General features: G+C 38.3%; 1 protein-coding gene across 4 annotated transcripts in view; it reads left to right on the top strand.

Annotated features, from left to right (window-relative positions):
- Positions 1-22149, top strand: part of CPEB3 (cytoplasmic polyadenylation element binding protein 3) — a 180217-nt gene that overhangs the window by 72482 nt on the left and 85586 nt on the right. For all 4 annotated transcript variants that reach the window (XM_082630111.1, XM_082630114.1, XM_082630112.1 and 1 more), the window contains exon 4: positions 2752-2808. In XM_082630111.1, coding sequence (XP_082486237.1) covers positions 2752-2808 — 57 coding nt within the window. The remainder of the gene's footprint in view (positions 1-2751; positions 2809-22149) is intronic.

Raw genomic sequence — 22149 nt, 5'->3', positions numbered from 1 at the left:
TTCCTGAGGACTGTCTCTTCAACTTTATAGAGAAAATTAGTAGGAAATAGAATCTAGTAGAATATGCATTGTCTCATAACGTTTTCTAGAACACAGCACTCACATTCTGTTATGTAAAGGTCTCCAAAGGACTTGACTTTTTAGAACATGTGGGGATGATTAGAGAAAGATAGTTGCTCCCTATCTCTTAAGGAATTGCAGAAGTGAAGAGGTGACTTTCATAATTAGTTACAAATTAATAAAAATTCCAACTTTTATTTTGGACATATAAAAGTATGGGTTTAGTTTGACTCTGAAACTTTGAATAACAGTAGAGGCAGTTTTTTATAACTAACGTCTTAAATGTGAATATGAATTGAGCTTATGAGACTGTGATTTTTACAGTCTGAATAGCCATATGTAACCCTATTCTCCAACCTCTCCCTCCATCCTCTCCCACCCCCATTTATCAGGCCTTGTGCAGTGGGGAAAGTGGGACACGGTCTCAGATTTCCACAGCATCGTTTAACTCAGTAAAACTAAGTATGCCTTCCAGTTTTCGAAACCTTATATTTTACACTATACTTAAAAGATAGCTAGCTGACAAGAACAATTTAAAAATAGCAGACCATGGACAGGTGACAAAATGTCACGCTGGCAGCACCAGACTGCATTAACAAAAATCACCAGATGTCACACACTTGATTTCTATTTTCACAGCTGATTAAACAGCAGTATTTGTTGGACAAAAGGAAGATAAAAGAAATGGCCTCATCTGAATTTGGAGTCAGTTTTTCTTTTGCTGTTGGTATTTTCTCTCTCCTTCAAAATCCCATAATAACTGTAAAACTTAAGGCATACTATGTAATAAATTTTTAAAATATTATAAATCTAATTTTAGAAAAGAAACCTTTATACATGTATACTCCCTAAACTGGCAGGCTATAAATCAAAATGTTAGCAGAGCGTGTCTTTGATTGGTGATCTTGTTTTCTTCATTTTTCTGTATTGTCTAATTTTTCTCCAATGAAAATATATTGTATTTTATAATCTAAACATTAATCTTTGAAGAGGTAGAGAAAGTAGCTTAAAGAAGCCATAAGTGGTTTACTAAAAAGAATTTGGGAAAAAATTAGATTACATTTAAGTAATTGGTTCTGATGGTTCTGACATTGAACTAGAGTTTCTTATAAAATCTCTGGTTGATGATCTTGATCTAGAGATCATTAAAGTCAAAGAGGCCAACAGAATTAGGAAGGATACCAGGAAAGGCAAAAAAATTTTCTGCTTTTCAGCAAGTAGTGATGCCTTCATCTACAAAACGTTGCCTAAGGCTCTTGTTTTGCCGCATCTTTAGAAAGACTGAATTGGAAGTTATTGGTGTAGGATAGAGGATGATAATTAGAAAACTACTGAGCTTCCTTTCAGTTTCATCTTTCCAGGTTGAAAAGTCCCAAGACCTGATGGAAAGAGTACAAAAAGGATCCGGCTTCTAGAGGACTGCAGAGAGGGGCACCCCTTAACGTTAGGGAACATGAGTAGTTCCAGAAACATATAACTATTATTTGATATAGTGGTTGTAAACTACATAATTCTTTACCATAAATGATTGTAGCACAGGAAATAAAAGAAGTTGAATGAACTAAATTTGGGCTTGCTTGGATTTCTTGATAACCCGTTATTATTCTGAGAACGTTTAGGGAACATCCCTAGTTTATAGGAACAACACCCATATCTGAATATTCCTAGGGCAGAGATTGAAAGACCCTCTCAATGTGCCATTTCCTTAAATTCTGCTCAGCAGTGATTGGGTTTTTTAGGCAGACTTTCCAGTGACTGGTTGTTTATTGTTTAGTTTGAATACCTCAGAATATGATAAGTAAATCACAAATAATTAATACATCTTCCTTTTTCCCAAGTAATTAATACGTCTTCTGCTCTTAAACCTGGAGGCTATTAGTTGAAACATCTTATTCAGATTTGTCATCTTATAGAACAGAGGCTGGCAAACACCATCTGTAAAGGGCCAGAGAGTAAATATTTTAGGCCTGTGGGCCATATAGTTTCTGTTGCACATTATTCTTTGTTTTTTAATTTCTGTGTTTGTTTTTACAACTCTTTAAAAATGTAGAAATGATTGGAGGCAGACAAAACAAGCGGCCAGCCCCCTGTTACTATAAGGACAAAGGTCTGGACACAAGCATTATGCCCAAGGTCGTATAACTAGTGAGTGGTAGGGGCAGCATAAGAACCCTAAATTTTTAGGCCAGTCATTGTCCCCCACTATATCTGTTATATAAATTTTACATCTTCTGGTCGCCATTCTGATCATTATGTTGCGTTTTTGAGCCACCATGAAACCTTTATCTTTTAATTCCCTCTAAGCTTCAAGTTTGTATACTTCTTTGAATTCATTATTTTGCTGCTTGAATTTGAAGGGCAGTATAAATTGTTTAAATAAAATGCTTAATCCAGGGAGTTGGCATGTTTACATTGGAATGTGGGAGATGCGTTACATTTTCCTATTATAAGGGAAGCTTCTTTTTTGTTTTGTTTTATTTCTTTGTTGTTATTGAGACTTTAGCTTTATTTTAAGATTTTTCATGTGTATGTTTTATGACTTGATTTAAAACTGTTTTAACTGCTATGGCCTTTGATAACATTGTTATAGATTAATCTGTTTTAGTTTTTTGTAATGTTCGTATTGTACAATGTATTTATGATTATATTAAGCATTCTTTGTGCTTAAAGTAAAATTATTTTATTTTTTAGGACGCATGGGAATAAATTTTCATCATCCAGGAACAGATAATATTATGGCACTTAACAGTAAGTCTTCATATGAAATATTCTGTAAAATTAGCAGTCAAGTCTACAGCATGTAATTTCCACTTTCTCAGCTGTTCATTACATTTCACCTTCACTGAGTGCAGTGTAGACCATTATTCTATACCAATGGTTTTCAAAGTGTGGACCCTGAACCAGCAGCATCAGCATCATTTGGGAACTTATTAAAAATGCAAAATCTCAGGCCCCATTACAGATCTGCTGAACCAGAAACGTTAAGCATGGGGCCCAGAAATCTGTGTATGACCAAGTTCTGAGGTGATTCTGATGCAGGCTAAAGTTTGAGAACTGCTACTGTAAACCAGGGGTTGACAAACTACAGCCCTGTGAGCCGTATGTGGCCCACTGCCTGTTTTTGTAAATAGTTTTATTGAAACACAGACAAACCCATTCATTTATGGATTGTCTTTGGCTACTTTTGTTCTACAGTGGCAGAGACAAAAAACCCTAAACTGTTTATTGTCTGGCGCTTTACAGAGAACTTTGCTGACCCCTGCTGTATACCACTGTGGTAGGGGGGAGGAAGGAGGGCAGGAAGGAGGGAGATGATAGAGAGGGACTGGCCTAGAGAGTGTGAATAAATAAATCAACTTATTGTAACTCAGAATTTTCTCATTGTGGTAGATAGCCAACAGGTACTTCAAACTGGACATAAGGGGTTTCCCATTAGTGGAGTTTGCATAGGAATAGTGGCAATAGCTTTGCTGCTTAGAAATGGTTTTGTCAGTATACTTGTTAGATTGGGTTCTGGAGCATCAAAACCTTATTAGCCAGGAAGTCATTGTATTAAATAATACTGCAAGAAATATCTGGCTGGCATCAACTCTCCTTCCTAGTGTCTGTGGACCAAATAGCTTTGCAGAAGAACAGTCTCTAAATGGAAATTGTCCCTTGTCTAAAGGACCATACAAGCCATTGAATCCCTCAGGATATAAGTTTTCTCCTCTATCAAATGAGTGATATCAGGTTGTCCCCTCTCATCCTCCCTGACATACAAACTGACTCTCAATACACATGGAAGACATGCTGGGTAAATCTACGGTTGTCTACAATATTACCCCTTTTCTTCTTGCTTGAGTACGGATGTTGAAATGCCATTAGTGTTCCTTAGGGCATATTTTAGGTTATCTCTAAAATATATATTCCATATTTCTTTTGGTTCTGACATGTAGCCTACCTTCCAAGGAGCACTGGTAAGAACCAGCACTGCTGGCTTTGTTTGATAATGCAGGTCCTCATCCACTCCATGCATATTTTGTTCTAAATAGCTAGTATCTCCTCTTTTTGAGGGTCTTGGAAACAATGGGAGTTCCAGACTATCCACCTCTATTTTCTAATTTCTAGAAGAAAGATCACTTTACAGTTAGATTCTGCTACCTCTAACTTTTTTTCTAAAGTAGGTCTTTTTGAGGTGAGGATTAATAAACATGCTTAACTTGCTGAGCCACAGCAATTTTGTGAAACTTTGTGAAAACACTTCAGTTAGATGATGGAATTTAGAAATGAATGTAAAAGAAAAGAACAGTATGATAGTGTGTCTGCCTGCAGGAATAAGTGTGCATTTTAGAAAAGACCTAATTTGACATGGTGTAAGTCCTCTTCTGCAAGAGGGAGAGGATATAATTTATGATTTTCCGTGTAAAAAATGAAGCTAACGGACACTTTTGATTTTAAAAGGTTTTGATTCTCTTTGATTTGATTCTCTTTAATCAGTGCTTTTAAATAAGAGATTTCATTTATGTTCTTTCCACTTTGTACATGTTGTTTAAATCCCCCTTTCAGCCTTGAAATTTCTTCATCCTTACAGATGAGGAGACTGAATTAGGTCATCTTAATGATTGCTTTCAGAATGAAGATTCTGTGATGTTGTAATATTTTTTAAAGTACCAAAAGGGTCATTTTGCCAATATCTATATCAAATGTTGATGAGTTATGCATATTTCAACATAATGGCAGATACCAGAGCACACCTATCTTCAAATCACTCTGTGGGTCCTGCCCTATAGGCTCCTCAAAGTAAACCGTAAAAACCACTGGGGTTTGACATTTGCATGTGTCAGTTCTCTTTCAAAGTTGACTTCTACTTGAAATGATCAGAATAAACAAAATACCCTCCTTGGTAGATACTTGTGAGGTCTACAGGTTTTGACAGATTTGCTGTGATAAAGCTTTTTTTCCCCTTTTGTGTAGTTGGGCCCAGCCCATCTGGTGACATATATATGTAACACATGCACAAACACACCTATGTATTTTTTGTCTTCCCTTTTATGCCTACCATTTGTCAGCTCAACAGTTACTGTCCTGTGACTGGTCTGTCCTTCTTATTTTCCCTCAACCTTCATATAGATGAGGTCACAAATCACTAAATCTTTATTAATTCAGAATTTGCAATTATTGAAAGGGGCTGGGTCGAAGTTGAACTATATTTTCAGACAAGAAGATACTGGCAAAGAAAATTTAAAAGAATTGAGTCAAGGGTTAAATTTTTTAAAAAACGAAATGTGAGACAGTTGTAGCTCCTTTTTTATGAACCGTTTTTGGTATGCAAAACTGATGCTTCCTAACTCTGTTCATAATGCCGCCATTCACCATGTCTTCAAAAAATCTCCCATTCTTTCACTTCCTTGATCTCACCCAAACCCAAATCTCTCCTGAAAATACTATGTTGTCAGCTCTCCTGACTTGATGAGACAGACAGAGGTGTCAGGGTGAGCATTCTCACTTCTCATTACTACTGCCCAACTTTAATTAATGAATTAATTTATTTTTGGCTGCGTTGGGTCTTCGTTTCTGTGCGAGGGCTTTCTCTAGTTGCGGCGAGCGGGGGCCACTCTTCATCGCGGTGTGCGGGCCTCTCACTGTCGCGGCCTCTGTTGTTGTGGAGCACAGGCTCCAGACGCGCAGGCTCAGTAGTTGTGGCTCACGGGCCTAGTTCCTCCGCGGCATGTGGGATCTTCCCAGACCAGGACTCGAACCCGTGTCCCCTGCATTGGCAGGTGGATTCTCAACCACTGCACCACCAGGGAATCCCCATTACTGCCCAACTTTGAATGGGCCAGTTTCCAGTTTTTCGGTGTTCCTAGTGCATGTCTTCCACCTATACCTTCCTCTCAGAATCACCACTGCTGATAACATCTAGAAGCCAGAAAATGGAGCTTGGGAGAAGACGGTAGGAAACCAACTATAGAAAACAGTAAACCTGTAGACATGTAGGGTGTGGAAAGACTAGCAAAATTTGTGTAAAGCCAAAGACTCTCCTGATTTTTGCTACTCAAGACCATGAATTTAGTAAGAATTAGCAGGCCAACCTTTGGGGAGGAAGCTAAGAGACACATCTAAATTTTGGCTGTTACCGAAAATTTTAGTCCTCAAGTATTGTAGAATACAGAAGTGGAGATGGGAAGAAATTCTGATCCATCAGTAAGATCTGCCACTTGTTTGCTATTTCCAAAATATAGATAGTTCTGAAACAATATGCCCCTTCCATTTAAACTGTTAATGTATTTTTTCTTAACTTTCTAATAATGCCCTGTTTTCATCCCCTTTGTCCTTACACCAAAGACACTAGAAGTTTGCATAATGTATTTTTATTTTTCCTGCTGGAGAAGGAAGGAGGCTATGAGAGTGATTCCAGCTATATCTGTAGGTTTTATCAGTGAGATTTTTTCTAACACTTAAGGGTAGTTTGTGTTTTTTGTTTCTTTGATTGTCTGTGGGTTTTGTGTATGTGTGCGTGTGTGTGTATACCTGCACTCTAGGTATAGAGTTGAGTTTAGCAGTTGTGGGCTTGTATGGGATTGATGCCTGACTTGGTGCTTTTTCCTCTATTATGATGATCCTCAGAAAAGGAGATTGGTGCTCCATCATTAGTCAAGTGACCAAATTTATGCTCAAGTTAATGTTCAAAACCAGAATGCCTGGTCTTGTGATTTACTCTAGGAGAATCACTGCTGAGTATATCCACTTTATTCCTTTTGACTGGTCAACTCCTCTTTTCTCAAGTAGAGAATGGGCTTGGAAAAACAAATATCAGGAAGTTGCTTGATGAGTACAACGTTAGAAACAGGGGGAGCAGTGTGGCCTAAGGGATAGTATCGCTCAGCTTCAGGGAGGTATCTTCCAAGTAGGCCGGAAGGCTTGTGAAACCTGAAGATGAGCAATAAATTAGCATAGCCATGAAAAGCATTGTTTAGAATCTAGCAGATCTGGTCCCACTTCTTAGAAGCTGTATGGCCTGGGGGTCACATTCTTAACTTCTTTGTCTCTGGTTGCTTCACCTGTAAAATGGAGATAATGATCACTAAAGTGGCTATATATAAATCTTGTAAAGTTTAGCATAGTGGCCTAGTAGATAATGCTCAGGTGAACTTCTGTCATCATTGCTTGTATCAGAGCTTTAGTACTGCCTTTTTTTTTTTTTTTTTTTTTTTTTTTTGTGGTACGCGGGCCTCTCAGTGCTGTGGCCTCTCCCGTTGTGGAGCACAGGCTCCGGACGCGCAGGCGCAGTGGCTATGGCTCACGGGCCCAGCCACTCCGCAGCATGTGGGATCTTCCCGGACCGGGGCACGAACCCGTGTCCCCTGCATCGGCAGGCAGACTCTCAACCACTGCACCACCAGGGAAGCCCGGTGCTGCCTTTTATTTAATTAATTAATTTAATTAATTATTTAATTTATTTATTTTTGGCTGTGTTGGGTCTTCATTGCTGCATGCGAGCTTTCTCTAGTTGCAGCGAACGGGGGCTACTCTTCATTGCGGTGTGTGGGTTTCTCATTGGGGTGGCTTCTCTTGTTCTGGAGCACGGGCTCTAGGCGTGTGGGCTTCAATAGTCGTGGCACGTGGGCTCAGTAGTTGTGGCTCGTGGGCTCTAGAGCTCAGGCTGAGTAGTTGTGGCGCACGGGCTTAGTTGCTCCGCGGCATGTGGGATCCTCCCGGACCAGGGCTCGAACCCATGTCCCCTGCATTGGCAGGCAGACTCCCAACCACTGTGCCACCAGGGAAGCCCTAGTGCTGCCTTTTAAAGATTTCCTTTTCTTTGCATGTTAGACTTCCAAAACATATCTTACATTGTTCGTGCTTAGATAGAGGTTTTCCTGATGGAGTTTAAGACAGCACACCTACAAATCACTAATAGGCTAGAGTGGCTGTCCTGGAGTATATTACCATCTCTTTTTGTGTGAATCTTTTTTTCTGCGTGAAATGCTTCCTGTCTCTGTCTCCTGACTGAAACATGCACCTTCTTTGGGGCTTAGAGTTGCTGTATCTTTCATGATGTTTGGCACTTTTAAAGATGCTATACAGTCATGTTTGGAATGTAAAATGGGATAGCTATTTTGGACAACAGTTTGGCAGTTTCTTAAAAAAGTTAAACATACACACTTACCATAGGATGCAGCAGTTCTATCTTAAGAATTTACCAATGTCCGCACAAAGATGTGTATGTGAATGTTTAAAGCAGCAGTATTCATGATAGCCAAAATTATAAATAATCCAGATGTCCCTCAACTGGAGAACGGATAAACAAATTGTGGTCCGTTTGCACAGTGGAATACTATTCTGCAATAAAGAAGAGAGAACTGTTGGACTTCCCTGGTGGCTCAGTGGTTAAGAATCCACCTGCCAACGCAGGGGACTAGGGTTCAAGCCCTGGTCTGGGGAGATCCCACATGCCGCAGAGCAACTAAGCCAGTGTGCCACAACTACTCAGCCTGCGCTCTAGAGCCCATGAGCCACAACTACTGAGCCCACGTGCCACAACTGCTGAAGCCCACGCACCTAGAGCCCATGCTCTGCAACAAGAGAAGCCACCGCAATGAGAAGCACGCACACCACATCAAAGAGTCCCCCACTCGCTGCAGCTAGAGGAAGCCTGCACACAGCAATGAAGACCCAACCACAGCCAAAAATAAATAAATAAATAAATAAATTTAAAAAAAGGGACGAGCTGTTGATTCATGCAACAACATGAATGACTCAGAATAATTATGCTGAATTTAAAAAACTAGACAAAGAAAGAGTACGTACTAGATGATTCCATTAATATAAAATTCTAGCAAATGCACACTAATCTATAGTGACAGAAAATACAACAGCTTTAAGAATATTTTGAAGTAATATTGTCCCCCTTTTTTCAGAGGACAAGAGTGAGGGCTTAGATTCTTGGAGGAGTCATGTGATAAGGATGGCTTCTGGTTGAACAAGCGTCTGAATCTCCTAAGTCTCTCTTTAGTTAAAAAAAACCTACAGGAGGACAGTTATGAGACTCTAACTACCTCATTATTTTTGTGAGATGTAGATGAGATTAGGCACAGGTACAAATAAGGTGTTAGTATTGCTACATTTGGAAAGTAGGGGGCATAGTCTTTTTAGAGAAGACAGTCTAAACAGTACTTTTGTAATGTAACAGGTTCAGTTTTATTTAAATTAAAAATTTTCATGCCATTCATTTTTTGATATCTCTCAGCTTGTAACTACAGCCTGTTCCAAGTTATGAAGCGAATAAGAAATTTGAAGTGCTGTTAGATTATACAAAAGTTATGTGCCTTATTTGTCAACTGAACTATAAACCCAGTAGAGCCTTATACATCAGTAGGTATCTTCTACAGCTTCTTATTAATTGCAACCTCTAACCCAGTAATTTGAACTTAATACAGCTAAACTTGCTATCCCATATGATAATTATGAAATAAAAAATTTGTTTCCACAAGTCAAAAAAAAAAAAAAAAGAAATTTGAAGTTCCACTTTCCCTCTGACAGGGAGGGATGATTGTTTGCCATCACTCTTCCTTATCAAACTTCTAAAAACTCTGATAAATTGAGGAGTCCTAGAATAAAACCTTGGATGTTTGAAGACTTAAAATTTTAATATCTTAAAAAAAACCCCAAAAGACATTCATCTGCTTGAGAAACTCTGAGGTCATTGATTGTTAACCCCTTGTACACAGCTGATGCACCGAGAAACTTGGAGCTTTAGATCATGCTGCCTTCCACTTTTTTCCTCTTATTAATGCGTTGAAAATATTTTAGAAGACTTCACTTCTATTTCTATTTGAACTGAGGGCTGCCAGAGGCAATGTGAAAGGGTTTTGGTATTAACTTTGCGTTTGGCAGACTCTGGTGTGGCTGCCGAGACTCCTCTTCCCCTTTCCCCCTCCCTGCTCCCTTTCATTCTCTGCTGAGAGTGAACTCCTTGGGGAGCGGCTCAGCTGAGAGGAAGTGGCAGAGAGGGAGCTGAACACATGATGCTTTTATGCCAAAATGGGAATAAAGCCAGTTTTGCTAGAATTTCAAATGGAATTTTCCAAAATTTGAAGAGTACATTGTATTTCTGCTCACCATGAGTGGATATAAGTAAATAGTTTTTTTTTTTTTTAGCAGAGTAATAAGATAGTGAAGGAATTATTTTGAGATTCTCAGATTAAAGACTTTGTCTTTGAGTATTTTGAACTTTTGGAAGACAAGATCCCTGTTTCTATCTGAACAGATTTAGAAGTAAAATTAGTATATAATTGTGGAATGAATATATTGTAAATGATGGCTAATTTAAAAATGCAGAATAGTAATCAGAAGGACATGTAATGATCTATACTCAAATATCAAACTATTTTGGGTAGATGCTGCACATGAACATGGTAGGGGACCTAAGGGCATTGTTGTTTTGTTTTGACCTTCTCATTTTACAGATGGGAAGCTGAGGTTCACGAGACTATGTGAACTGGCTAGGGTGACATGATAGAGCCAGAACCTTTTGGATCAGAACCTTCTGCCTCCAGGTTGAGGGTGATAACCTTTGCTTGAAATACTTAATTGTTAAGAGTGGTTATATTATTTTTAATACACACAAATTCAGTGTCTCTGGAAAAATCATTTTTCTAATATTACTTGTCACCTTGTTTATGCTCTGAATGCTTAATGAATCCTCTTTTCCTGAAAAATAGAGTGATATTCCTGGTCTACATGGCCTGGCATTGAATATTGTAAAGAAGTGAACTCTGAAATTCTTGACTTACTTTACTGGATTTTGGAAGAAGTTCTTTGTGTGTGTGAATATGTCTAAAGTGTCAGGATTTGGGTGCTTCCGACCTAATAAGAAAGATGCAGGAAACTGAAAAGTTACCTTTTTCCTGTGGACCTCCCTGTTTGCTTTGTCCACTCGTGTCAGCAGTAGAACCTGGATTTCTCTTTTATAGCACTCATCACACTTGTAATTAACTATTTTAATGTTGGTGTTTCACTTTAATATGTGCACTTCAAGAGGGCAGAGAATGAACTTCTTTTCATAGCTGTTTGTTGGTTTCCAGTGCAATGCCCAGCCCATAGAGTAGGTACTCAGTCTGGAAGACTGGAAGAAAGGGAAAGATATCTCAGAGAGACTGTGAAAAGCACAGTATAACAGCCTTAGAGAATATCTAGTCCACCTTAGTTCCTTCCTAAAGATTTGTTTTAACATTTCCTTTTGGAATATGTTACTAACATATATGGATCTAGCAATTAACAGTTTACAAAGTGCTTCCACAGACCTGTCTCTGCCATTGTAATGCTTAAAATGGTTTGCCAGGGCATGGTCAAAATTTTCCTTGAGCACCAATTTCACCCCAGAATTATTCTCTTATCCAAACAAAATATGGCTGTGTGATAGAGCAGTATATGAAACTGAATGCAGTTTTTCAGATAAGGCTGGAGACTTCAAAAGATTTTCTAGATTTCAGCAAGTTTTAAGAATGCTTCGTGATTTGTTTCCTTCTGCTATTGGGGCACTTTGATAGAAAACAGAGAATCATGGTCATTCCTTTCATCTTTATTGCATCCTTGTTTAAAACATGGCACTGTCCTCATTTTCTAAAAAAGGTAAAGGAACTTGCTGATGTCATACAGCCAGCAGATAATCATCTATGACTTGGACTCACAGATTAGTCTGCTAACCAGTCCTTTAATCCAAAAGAGCAGTGATTTCTGCTCTTTTGGGTTTTCCGAAAAAGATCACTCAGGTTTCCTTTAGTAGCAGTTAACTAAATAATAGTTTATTGATTGTAGAGAATTAGTGCATTTCTGAAAATGATCAGTTTTAATTTTACAACGTAGTCTCCCTTATTAGTGGCAGGAATTTTAACACACTGCCTCTCAGGCCTCTAATATATGCAGACTGGAAATCTGAGACTTGGACGAGGACTTGGTATGCTGGTGATCTGGAGGGAAAGTTAAGTACTTGAAACTTTACCTTCTTTTCTTTGTTAGCCTCCACACACACATACCTTTGTTATCTGACTAAAGTTGTTGTTGTTGTTTTCCCAGCCTAATATAGTGGAAATAATGTAGTTTGGAGGGACCAAACACATCTGAGCTTAAATCCTGGACCCATCATTTGTTTGTTTCCTTGCGAAAGCTACCCGTATTTTTTATTTTAAATGGACACGTTAATCCCTTCTTTACCAACAATAAGGTTAAATGTACAATGCTCCATTATCAAACCTGGCAAGAAATACATACCTAACAAATGCTAGTCTCTGATGCTTCCCTCTTCTACCCATTTGCCCCCTTTTTTCCTTTGGAGTTAGCAGTAATTCTTAATCCTGGCTCTACAGTCAAAATGGGAACCAAAATAAATAACCTATATGGGAAAAGAATCTGAAAAAGAATGGATATATGTATATGTGTACCTGATGCACTTTGCTGTACACCTGAAACTAACACAACATTCTAAATCAACTATACTCCGATCTAAAATAAAAAATTAAGAAAAAAAAGGAACCAAAATAGAAAATACTTGTGACCCCATACCAGCGACTGTAATTTAATAGGTCTGGGAGTGAACCTGGTTGAGGGGGGTGGGTGGAAAAGACCACAATTAGAGGTAGTTACCTCTTGAGAAATTCAGTGCTGCCCCCCTACCCCTTTCCAGTGTCTATCTGAGCATGAAGGAATCAAACAGTATAAGTATTGTGCTGTGTATTCCCTCCTATTGTTTCTTTCTGCTCAAGGCTTGGTCTGCTTTTATTGTTCCCTGAGGTTTTTCCAAGTCCAGGTTACTAGAGGAAGCTGTCTTTGAGGGGTCAGGATGGGTGAGGGGAATGAGCAGTTCTCTGTGTTGCCAGAGTTCATCCCAAATTCTCAGGTCCATTCCTTTCCACATCTTTGCTCCACGAAGGAGCCCTCCTTCCCACATGAGAGGAGCCTTGTTGGTAGGGAGGAGACGAGGAGGCTGACTAAGGGGCCTGGGCACAATGGCACCTGTTTTGTTCCAGCTCTCTCCCCTCTGTATAATTTCCTACATTATCTGGGGGCTCAGACATGTAGGGTTAGCAAGTATTGGCTGTCCTGAACAATCTAAAAATTGAGTGTTTAAAGTTTGAAGAGACCACAAGACACCTTGGCATAGTGAAGACTTTGGTATAGCGAACATATGCCAGATATTTGGGTGCATGGAGTAGGCATTTTCAGACCTGGTTTGGACAGACTGGTCTGTGTAAAATATAAAATATTCTGGTATGTGATTAGGATCCGTAGAACTTTGCTTGATTTTCTTGCTTTTCAGGAGGGCAGTTAGTGTGTCATTTAGCAATGTGCTACTGAGATAAAGGTAAGGTGGTAATTACTCTCAGTGGAATACTGTTAGGGCACAGGTGTGAGGGTGCATAGGCACCAGCTGATACAAACACATGTGCGTGCCCACTCTCTCCAACCAGTGACAGCAGTATCATGCAGACATTCTTTTTTTTAAAAAAAAATTATTTATTTATTTGGCTGCATCAGGTCTTAGTTGCGGTATGCATGACCTTCGCTGCAGTATGCGGGATCTTTTGTTGCGGTGCACGGGCTCTTCGGTTACGGCGGGCAGGCTTCTCTCTAGTTGTGGCACATGGGCTCTAGAGTGCGCAAGCTTAGTTGCCCCGCGGCATGTGGAATTTTAGTTCCCCGACCAGGGATTGAACCCACGACCCCTGCATTAGAAGGCGAATTCTTTTTTTTTTTTTTAAATAAATTTATTTATTTTTGGCTGCATTGTGTCTTTGTTGCGGTGCACGGGCTCTAGGCGTGTGGGCTCAGAAGTTGTGGCTCACTGTCTCTAGAGTTCAGGCTCAGTAGTTGTGGCACACGGGCCTAGTTGCTCCATGGCATGTGGGATCTTCCCGGAGCAGGGATTGGACCCGTGTCCCCTGCATTGGCAGGCGGACTCTTAACCACTGCGCCACCAGGGAAGTCCCCATGCAGAGATTCTTTACCTAGGTTTATTTCCAGAGAAATCTTGTCAGACATACAAATTTTAAATGATCTTTCTCTGTTTTAAGGAGAAATTTAAGACATGGACCTGGAAGTTCTGAAGTGATTACTTCGGTAACATGTCACATATTGAGAGATTTAATTAGTAACCTATATGGTAAATATAGTTCAGAAATTAATACTAGGTGTGCATGGACACTACAAGATGCTATAGCGAAGCCTTGGATTTACCATTTTGGACAAGATTGGAAAAATAGTGGATGGAAATGGAAAAGGGGATTAGGAGTTTCCTAGGAAGCAGAGAAGAACAGATGTTAAAACATGTGGGTATCTAGATCCTTATGTTAACTGGATAGGTGATTATATTTTAATGATCCTATCAGAGGAGTGGGTTGAATTGGTGTGACTGGAATATATGGGTCTGATGTATGGAATAGTGGGAATGAGGATCTGAAAGGTGGTTAGAGATCAGATGGTAAAGGGCCTTGATTGTTCTTATGAGAAGCTTGGACAGGCAAGTACTGTCTTACTGGAAAATTAGGTTTATCTGAAGGAGGATGTTCAGGATGATGTAAGGTGTGGATAACTATTTCTTACGAGGAATAGCTAAATATAACTTCATTGTAGAAAAGAAAACCAAAAGGAGATAAAGTAATGACCCTCGAATAAAAGGCTGGTGTCTGTGGCGAAGGATAATAGTGAGGCAAGTATAAGAAAGAACTTTCTAACTAGAAAGAGTTGTCCTACCATGTAGCATGAATCTTCAGTCTTCCAGTCATGTTCTATGGAACCCCAGCATCCAAGGAGGTACTTTAAGGGCCACTATGGGGAGGGATACCTGACAGGTGGGGCTCCGGATCCCTGTGCTGCTTCAACCTGAACAGCCTTGTTCAGGGAATAAATATCTCATATTTGTTGGGGTTCATTTGTTGGAGGAGAGAGGGTTCTTCTACTTAGAAACAAGTTTGAAGAGACTGAAGTGAGCCTCCTTATTCTTTTACCTTAACTCTTGATTAAGGTATTCTAGCAGAACCAGGGAGAACATCTTTGTGTTGGTTATAGAAGTAATTCCTGTTTTGTTTGGGACACTGATTAAAGATATATAGGTTTCCTATAAGATTTTGTAAGCAATGAAACAGAATGTTGCAAAAATTCAGTTGTTTAGAATGTAGGGCAGTTTCATATGTTATTAATGACAATTAGATTTTCTGACCAATCCACAAAAACACCTATTAAATTCTGATCTTAATTCATAAAATAACAGCTTTAAGTGTAGTGATTAATAGAAAACAATAGTGCTATGGTAGTAATAATGAAATAAAACAAAGAAAATTTGGGTGAGAAGTTTCTCTTTATTAATCTTGGATTATGATACTAAAAGCAAACTCTTGGAAGATAAGTTTTTGGAAATCCTAAAGGGAATTTCTGGGTACTTTTAAGGACTATACAGGTTTGAAATACTGGCTTTTCTATCTTGGTGGTTAGGAATAAAGGCTTTTTTTTTTCAAATGTCCATTGACTGGTGTATTACTTTACTAGGGATGCCATAACAAAATATCATAGACTGGATAACTTAAACAAAAGAAATTTGTTTTCTCATAGTTCTGGAGACTGGAAGTCCAAGATCAAGGTGTTGGCAGGGTTGGTTTCTCCTGAGGCCTTTCTTCTTGGCTGGCAGATGGCTGCCTTCTTGTTATGACCTCACATGGCCTTTTCTCTGTGCATGGGCACTCCTAGTATCTCCTCTTCTTATAAGGACACCAGTCCTGTTGGATTAGGGCTTTACCCTTATGGCCTCATTCAACCTTAATTACCTCGTAGAAGACCCTGTCTTCAAATATAGTCACATTGTGGGTTAGGGCTTCAACGTATGAATTTTAGGGGGAACACATTTCAGTTCCTAATAACTGGTGAATGAATCAATTCTGGTATTTCCATACTATGGAATACTACTCAGCAATAAAGAGAAACAAAATATTAACACATGTAATAACATGGATAAATCTCAAAAACATTATGCTAAGTAAAGGAAGTCAAACACATTGATTCCATTTATATGAAGTTGTATAAAGGACAGACAAAACTAAGAAAGCAGACTAATGATTACCAGGAGCCATGGTTTGGGGGATAAGATCAACAGCAAAAGGGCACAAGGAAATGTTCTAGGGAGATGAACTGTTCTATATCTTGTTTATGATGGTACCGGTTGCATGGCTGTGTATGATTACCAAAATGGATCAAACTGTAAACTTACAGTGGATGAGTTTTATTGACTTAACTTAAAAGAGAAAAAGAATAAATGCTTTAGGGCCAGTGTGGACCTGGATTCCATCCCAGCTCTGCTGTTTAGGTAGCTGCATAACCTGGACCAGTCATTCTCTTTGGACCTTAGTTTGCCCATCTGGAAATATATATTATGGTAGTTGCTTTGGGAATTAGAGCAGGCAACATTAAACATTCAGCATATAATGCCTGGAGCATAGTAAATTATCAGGTTATTATATTTTACTTTATGGTATTTCTTTTCCTTTATGAAGTATGTAAGCAACACTAGTATTATACTTGCCACTTGTTAATGTTACTTTTTAAGCTTGCAAATGGAATGGAAAGATTTTTCTGAGAAAAAATGGATAAGAGTCAAAGAGAAGAGGGTGGGAAGAAGGGATTTTAAAACATCCAAATGCTTTATGGGAATGTAGTAGATGAAAATGTATTCCATCCGTTCAAGCATCATTTCTACCTGCTAAGTTTATGTTATGAATAAATTGACCTTTTCAACTATAATTTGCCAGATTTGAAAATTACTGGGCTAAAACTATCTCACCTGCCATTATAAAGACAAAGATAGAGGAGGGGCATATATGGGACAAACTCCATCACTCCTGTGCTTTGGGAATTTACAGTCTAACTAGGGAAAAGGGGATGTTTTTGTACTAACTTTAAGATCTTAAACCATCTTAGGTAGAATTTTTTGCATGACTAATACTTAGATGGAAGTTGAAAGGGACCATTAGATGTTCGAATAGAATTTAATTTTGTATACTGAAACGGTATTCAAAAAATAAGTTTACAAAGTGTTTTTAAGAAACTGATTTTATTGCAAGGAAGGTGATTAACAATTTGTCCTACAGTTAACTTAGCAGCCTTGACAGATATTTCCAAGCCAGTTAGTAAAATGTTGTACTAAGATCTCTGTATCTTGTTTATTTGATTTCATAAGTATGGCATCCCAGGGTGCTTAAGTTCCTGAAATGGGTGCATGCTACTTTGATCCACAAGAGAATGGAGATCTCTCTCTCTCGCTCGCTCGCTGTTGTGCCATGCACGAGTGTTTTTGAACCTCTGTAGTAGAATCTGTGTATGATGTTACTTAGCTTACAGAAACGTCAGCAACTTTGGATGAATCCATGTAGCTGAAGATTTACTTTAGATGTTAAAATCAGATTGTAAGTTGCCGTTAGGGAATCACATGTGTGAGTGCAGCCATTTAAAACTGAGTGCAGGCCAAGTCTTAAGGAGTAACAGATGATCCATTTTACAGTGCTGCCTCCTGTGCCTAACCAAACACCATACCATTAACATGAGGTGCCATTCACAAGGTACTAGTCATTGATCATGTAAACTTATTTTTAGAGTAACTGGCGTATCCCACTGCAAAGTACATGTACCATTTTATATTCTGATGAATTGAAAATAAGTCTAATTTTTTTCAATTTTGGATTATTCAGGTTTGTGATTTAAAGACTACAAAAATGTTAGCATTTTGGACCTTCTACGTTAATCTTATAACCTTTTATCCCAGTGAATCGGTCTAAAATGTTTGTAATATTTTGTTTTTTATTAAAGTATAATTATATATCAAATAGTGTGCAGATCATAAATGTATACTGTAGCTTGATATATTATCACAGAATTGAACACAAATTAACCAGTACCTAGATCAAGATCAAAACGTTACCAATACCCCAGAACCTCCCCTCAGGTTCCCTTCTAGTTAATACCCCTAGCCAAGGGTAGCTACTACCTTGACTTCTAGAAATTGAATGTAATTTTTATGAGGTCTAAAGTTGTTTAATACATAATGAAACAGTAAAAAGAATTTTATCTGTAATGATGATTGATAATAAAGAATTAAAGTTCTTGGAGGAAGTAGTTCTTGGACTTTGAAAGTATATTGTATCTTGGCATATCTGGTATAAATTTGTACTAGCATAGAATATATTATATACCCAGAATTAGTCACATTATTTCCTTTTTTCTATATGGGATTGTTTTGTGCTGGCTCATGCTAAGTTTATATATTCAATAGCCTTTCTTGCTTAAAAGTCATATTTGTTCTCAGGGGACAGCACTACTTTTGTACTCCCAAATTTCTCTCCTTGGTGTTCTCTTCATTATCTCTCCCTTAGGGAAGAGTTTGACTCTAATTAGTCTATTTGCAAATGGCCCTCATGAGCAAATTTTTTTAATATAAATTTATTTATTTATTTATTTATTTATTTATTTTTGGCTGCCTTGGGTCTTCATTGCTGTGCGCAGGCTTTCTCTAGCTGTGGAGAGTGAGGGTTACTCTTCCTTGTGGTGCGCGGGCTTCTCATTGCAGTGGCTTCTCTTGTTGCAGAGCACAGGCTCTAGGCACACGGGCTTCAGTAGTTGCAGCACGCAGGCTCAGTAGTTGTGGCTCACGGGCCCTAGAGCTCAGGCTCAGTAGTTGTGGTGCACGGGCTTAGTTGCTCCGCGGCATGTGGGATCTTCCTGGACCCGGGCTCGAACCCGTGTCCCCTGCATTGGCAGGCAGATTCTTAACCACTGCGCCACCAGGGAAGCCCAAGATCACTACTTTAAATTGGCTGCCTATTCCATGTGCCATCTTTGCCTCCATATTATCAGAGCCTCCAGACTGACATGAACCAATTTTCTGTCTTTGATTAGAAATGGGAAAAAGAGAAGAATCTATAAAAATCATGAACTGTTTTAAGGAAGCTTTGATTACAACTCCCAAGTAACTGTGAAATACTGATCTATTTTTGCAGTTTCAATGTGAGAGATAAATAAAACCTCCTCCAAGGCAAACAAACAAACAAAAACCCAAAAAACAACTCCCAAGTGTGCCTTTTGCAGCTCTACCCCATCCCCAGTTCCGGGTGCTCCTCCCCGCCCCATGCCTGTCTGGGTCTATGCACTTCGTGTTCTCTATTACCTGAATGGTTAGCAGTTGAAGACTTGAGTGAACAGCATTTTCATTTATCCTTTAGGGATGTTAAGGTCTGATGAGTCATTTGTACCTTAGTATCGTAATCAGATTCTTTTTTATTGAGTATCTGGCCAGAAATCAGATATAATGAAAGAATGGGAATGTGTTGTTTGGGAGAGAAATGAGTAATTTTGAAATACAGAATGTTTGATTTCTAAATAGAGGTTTTGCACTGGGGAGTGTTGGACAGCATGACATCACTGGGGATGGGAGAAGGACAAAAATAAATGGTAGGACATCAAAACTGGTTTTCATCTCTTTTTTTAAGTGTTGTCTATTAGTGTTAATTCACCCATGTTATTATAAGTGAAGTAGGCTTTTGGGGGGACCAAGCTAGGAAACTATTATTCTGGGAAGATGAATTTCAGGTTCCAAATAATGAAAAGTGTAAAAGTTCCTTAAAATTTTATTTTAGAATGCATTCCCTTTGTAAGTGATGCAAACAGTAATTGCTGTGTAAATTCAGAAAAGGTGTTTTTCGTTGAGAGTTATACCGATGGACGGAGTTAGGGAGTAAGTAGGGTTTGAATAATCCTTTTTAGGCCAGATAATACTTTTTAATATTTGTGTCATGGGAAAGTGAAGAGGCCAAAGGTGTATCAGTGGGGTGAGTACGATGTCTGAAGAAAAATGGAAATTAGAAGAAGATGAGGTTGGCCAACCTGTTATTTCAACTTTCTAGCTGAAAAGTCTGAATTCTTTTCCTAGGAGTGAGGTAGTTTTCTTTAGTTCTACCTTATACTGCAAATGTAACCCCAAATTATCCTTGTTTTTTAGTTTAAATTTAATTTTATAACATTTCATGCCTTTAAAAAATGGATTAGAGTTCTCATTTATTTTTTACAGAACTCGGGGTTTCAAATTTGAAAAACTTTGCGCTTTGAAAGTCATTTTAGATGACAGGATCTCCTAGCAATATATATATGATGCCACAGTCTAGCTTTATTAAACATTGTAACAATGCATTCTGTGGGCCTTGAGTTTTGAGGGGGAAGAAAATCTTTAAAGTGCTCTGTTCTTCAGCATAGCCTGGGATGTACCCATTGCCTTAATCCCTTTCTACTTTTTCAGTTCACTTTCTAGGTGAAAAGTATATTGTTTTCCCTGCATTTGTAATACTGTATGGAAAGTAACTGAGGAGGCTAAGAGAAATGTCACTGAAAATTTTACAGAAACACATTTTGTAAAGCAACAGCTAATTGTGTATAAAATTTCTATACAGTTTTCAGGGGACTCTGTGAAGTGTGTGTGTGTGTGTGTGTGTGTGTGTGTGTGTGTGTGAGGAAATTGAAAATGACCACCACACGCTGCAGATTTTATTTAGAATGAATGGTTTTATCTTTAAAGTGATGTCTGGTGGTAACATATAGTTCAAATGAAGATTTATAAATCAGAAAAAAATTTTAAAGGACTCTATCTATATCTGATATAGATAATGGGCCACAATGTAAATCCTTATAAGAATTGTGAAACTTAAGCACCCATTGTATCTTTTCCAGTGGCTGCCACATCCAGTTGAATTTCTCTTTAAGATTGTGATTTAACTTGTGCTTCATAAAGGTTTTTTTTAATATAATATGTCTGTAGTCAAGTTGAACAGTATCTCCAGATTAATTGGTTCTGAGAATACTTAGAAAAGGTTTGTGTGAATATTTTTTTATTTCTAAATTCACCATTTTGATACAAATACCCATGGTTTTCTTCTGTGTTTACATGCAGCCAGGAGCTATGGGCGAAGACGAGGTAAATTTTTTTTTAATGAGATCTTTTGCTTGCCAAATTGTGAGTAAATATGAGTGTGTGCGTGTTTATACTCGTGTGTGTGTAAAACAATAATTGTATGATGTTCTAGCTTAATTATTTTAGCGAACTCTCTTGTCACTTTCATTATAATTATTTTTCGTTAGTAGATAATTTGTTCTTTTAATCCTAATAAAGACATAGCAAAGACTATTTATAACTGGAAGTTTTTGATATATGGTTTATTGTGAATGATCTTGAGGGAATAAAAGCCAAGCATACGTATTTTGTTGTTGTTGTTCTGTGTCCACCGTGTTCTTTTCACACTACTTAGAAGACAGAAGTTAGGTTTTAGAGGGCAATTCTTTATCTTAGTAGGTTGGCTGGTGAATTTTTTGTGTGTTACATCCAGAGGCAGATCTACCTTGAAGCTAAATGAAAGTTAAGTTTCAGGTATCCTCACTTTCGTGGGTCCCCTCCAAGATTTTTACCTTATCATCGTATTCTTTTTCTTAAAGAGAGAGCCTCAACTTGTATAGGCTCTAAGCCCCATAAAACTTGCATTCTCTCCTGGCCACCCCCAAACAAAATAATATTGCTTTCATTTGTGTATTGCTGTAACCTTTCTAAAGCATTTCCATATCTGTAATTTGTTCAAATAATTTTATGAAGTAGGTAGGGTAAGTCTAATGTAGTGGAAAGAGTATGGGGTTTAGGGTCAAAGACTTAGGTTGGAATCACTGCTTTATCACTAACATCTGGTATCCTCATCTGTAAATTATGAAGTAATAAAACCAGTCTTTTCCAACTTCAAGAATGTTAGTTAGTGAAGTTATTGTATAAAAAATGGGAGAGGAAAACTTATCCATGAAAACTGAAAGCATTCCATAGATGTCAGTTGCTTTGGTGCTCATTTGCAGAAGTTGGGAGAGATGAAGTAATTTCCCCAGCTGTGTGATCTCGAAGTCAGAGCCAAGTCCAGAACCTTTGTCTTTTGGCTACTTATTGGGTGATGTTTATCATTCATCAGGCTGTCTCTGACTCTGTAGTTGAGTCCTGAAGATAATAATATTAAATTCATAGTATTTATTCCACAGTAAATGTTTGTTGAA

This window comes from Mesoplodon mirus (genome assembly GCF_964341445.2).
Source record: "Mesoplodon mirus genome assembly, chromosome: 2".
Lineage (NCBI taxonomy): Eukaryota > Metazoa > Chordata > Mammalia > Artiodactyla > Ziphiidae > Mesoplodon > Mesoplodon mirus.
Note: the sequence above shows the minus strand (reverse complement) of the source record. Positions and strands in the feature narration are given on the sequence as shown.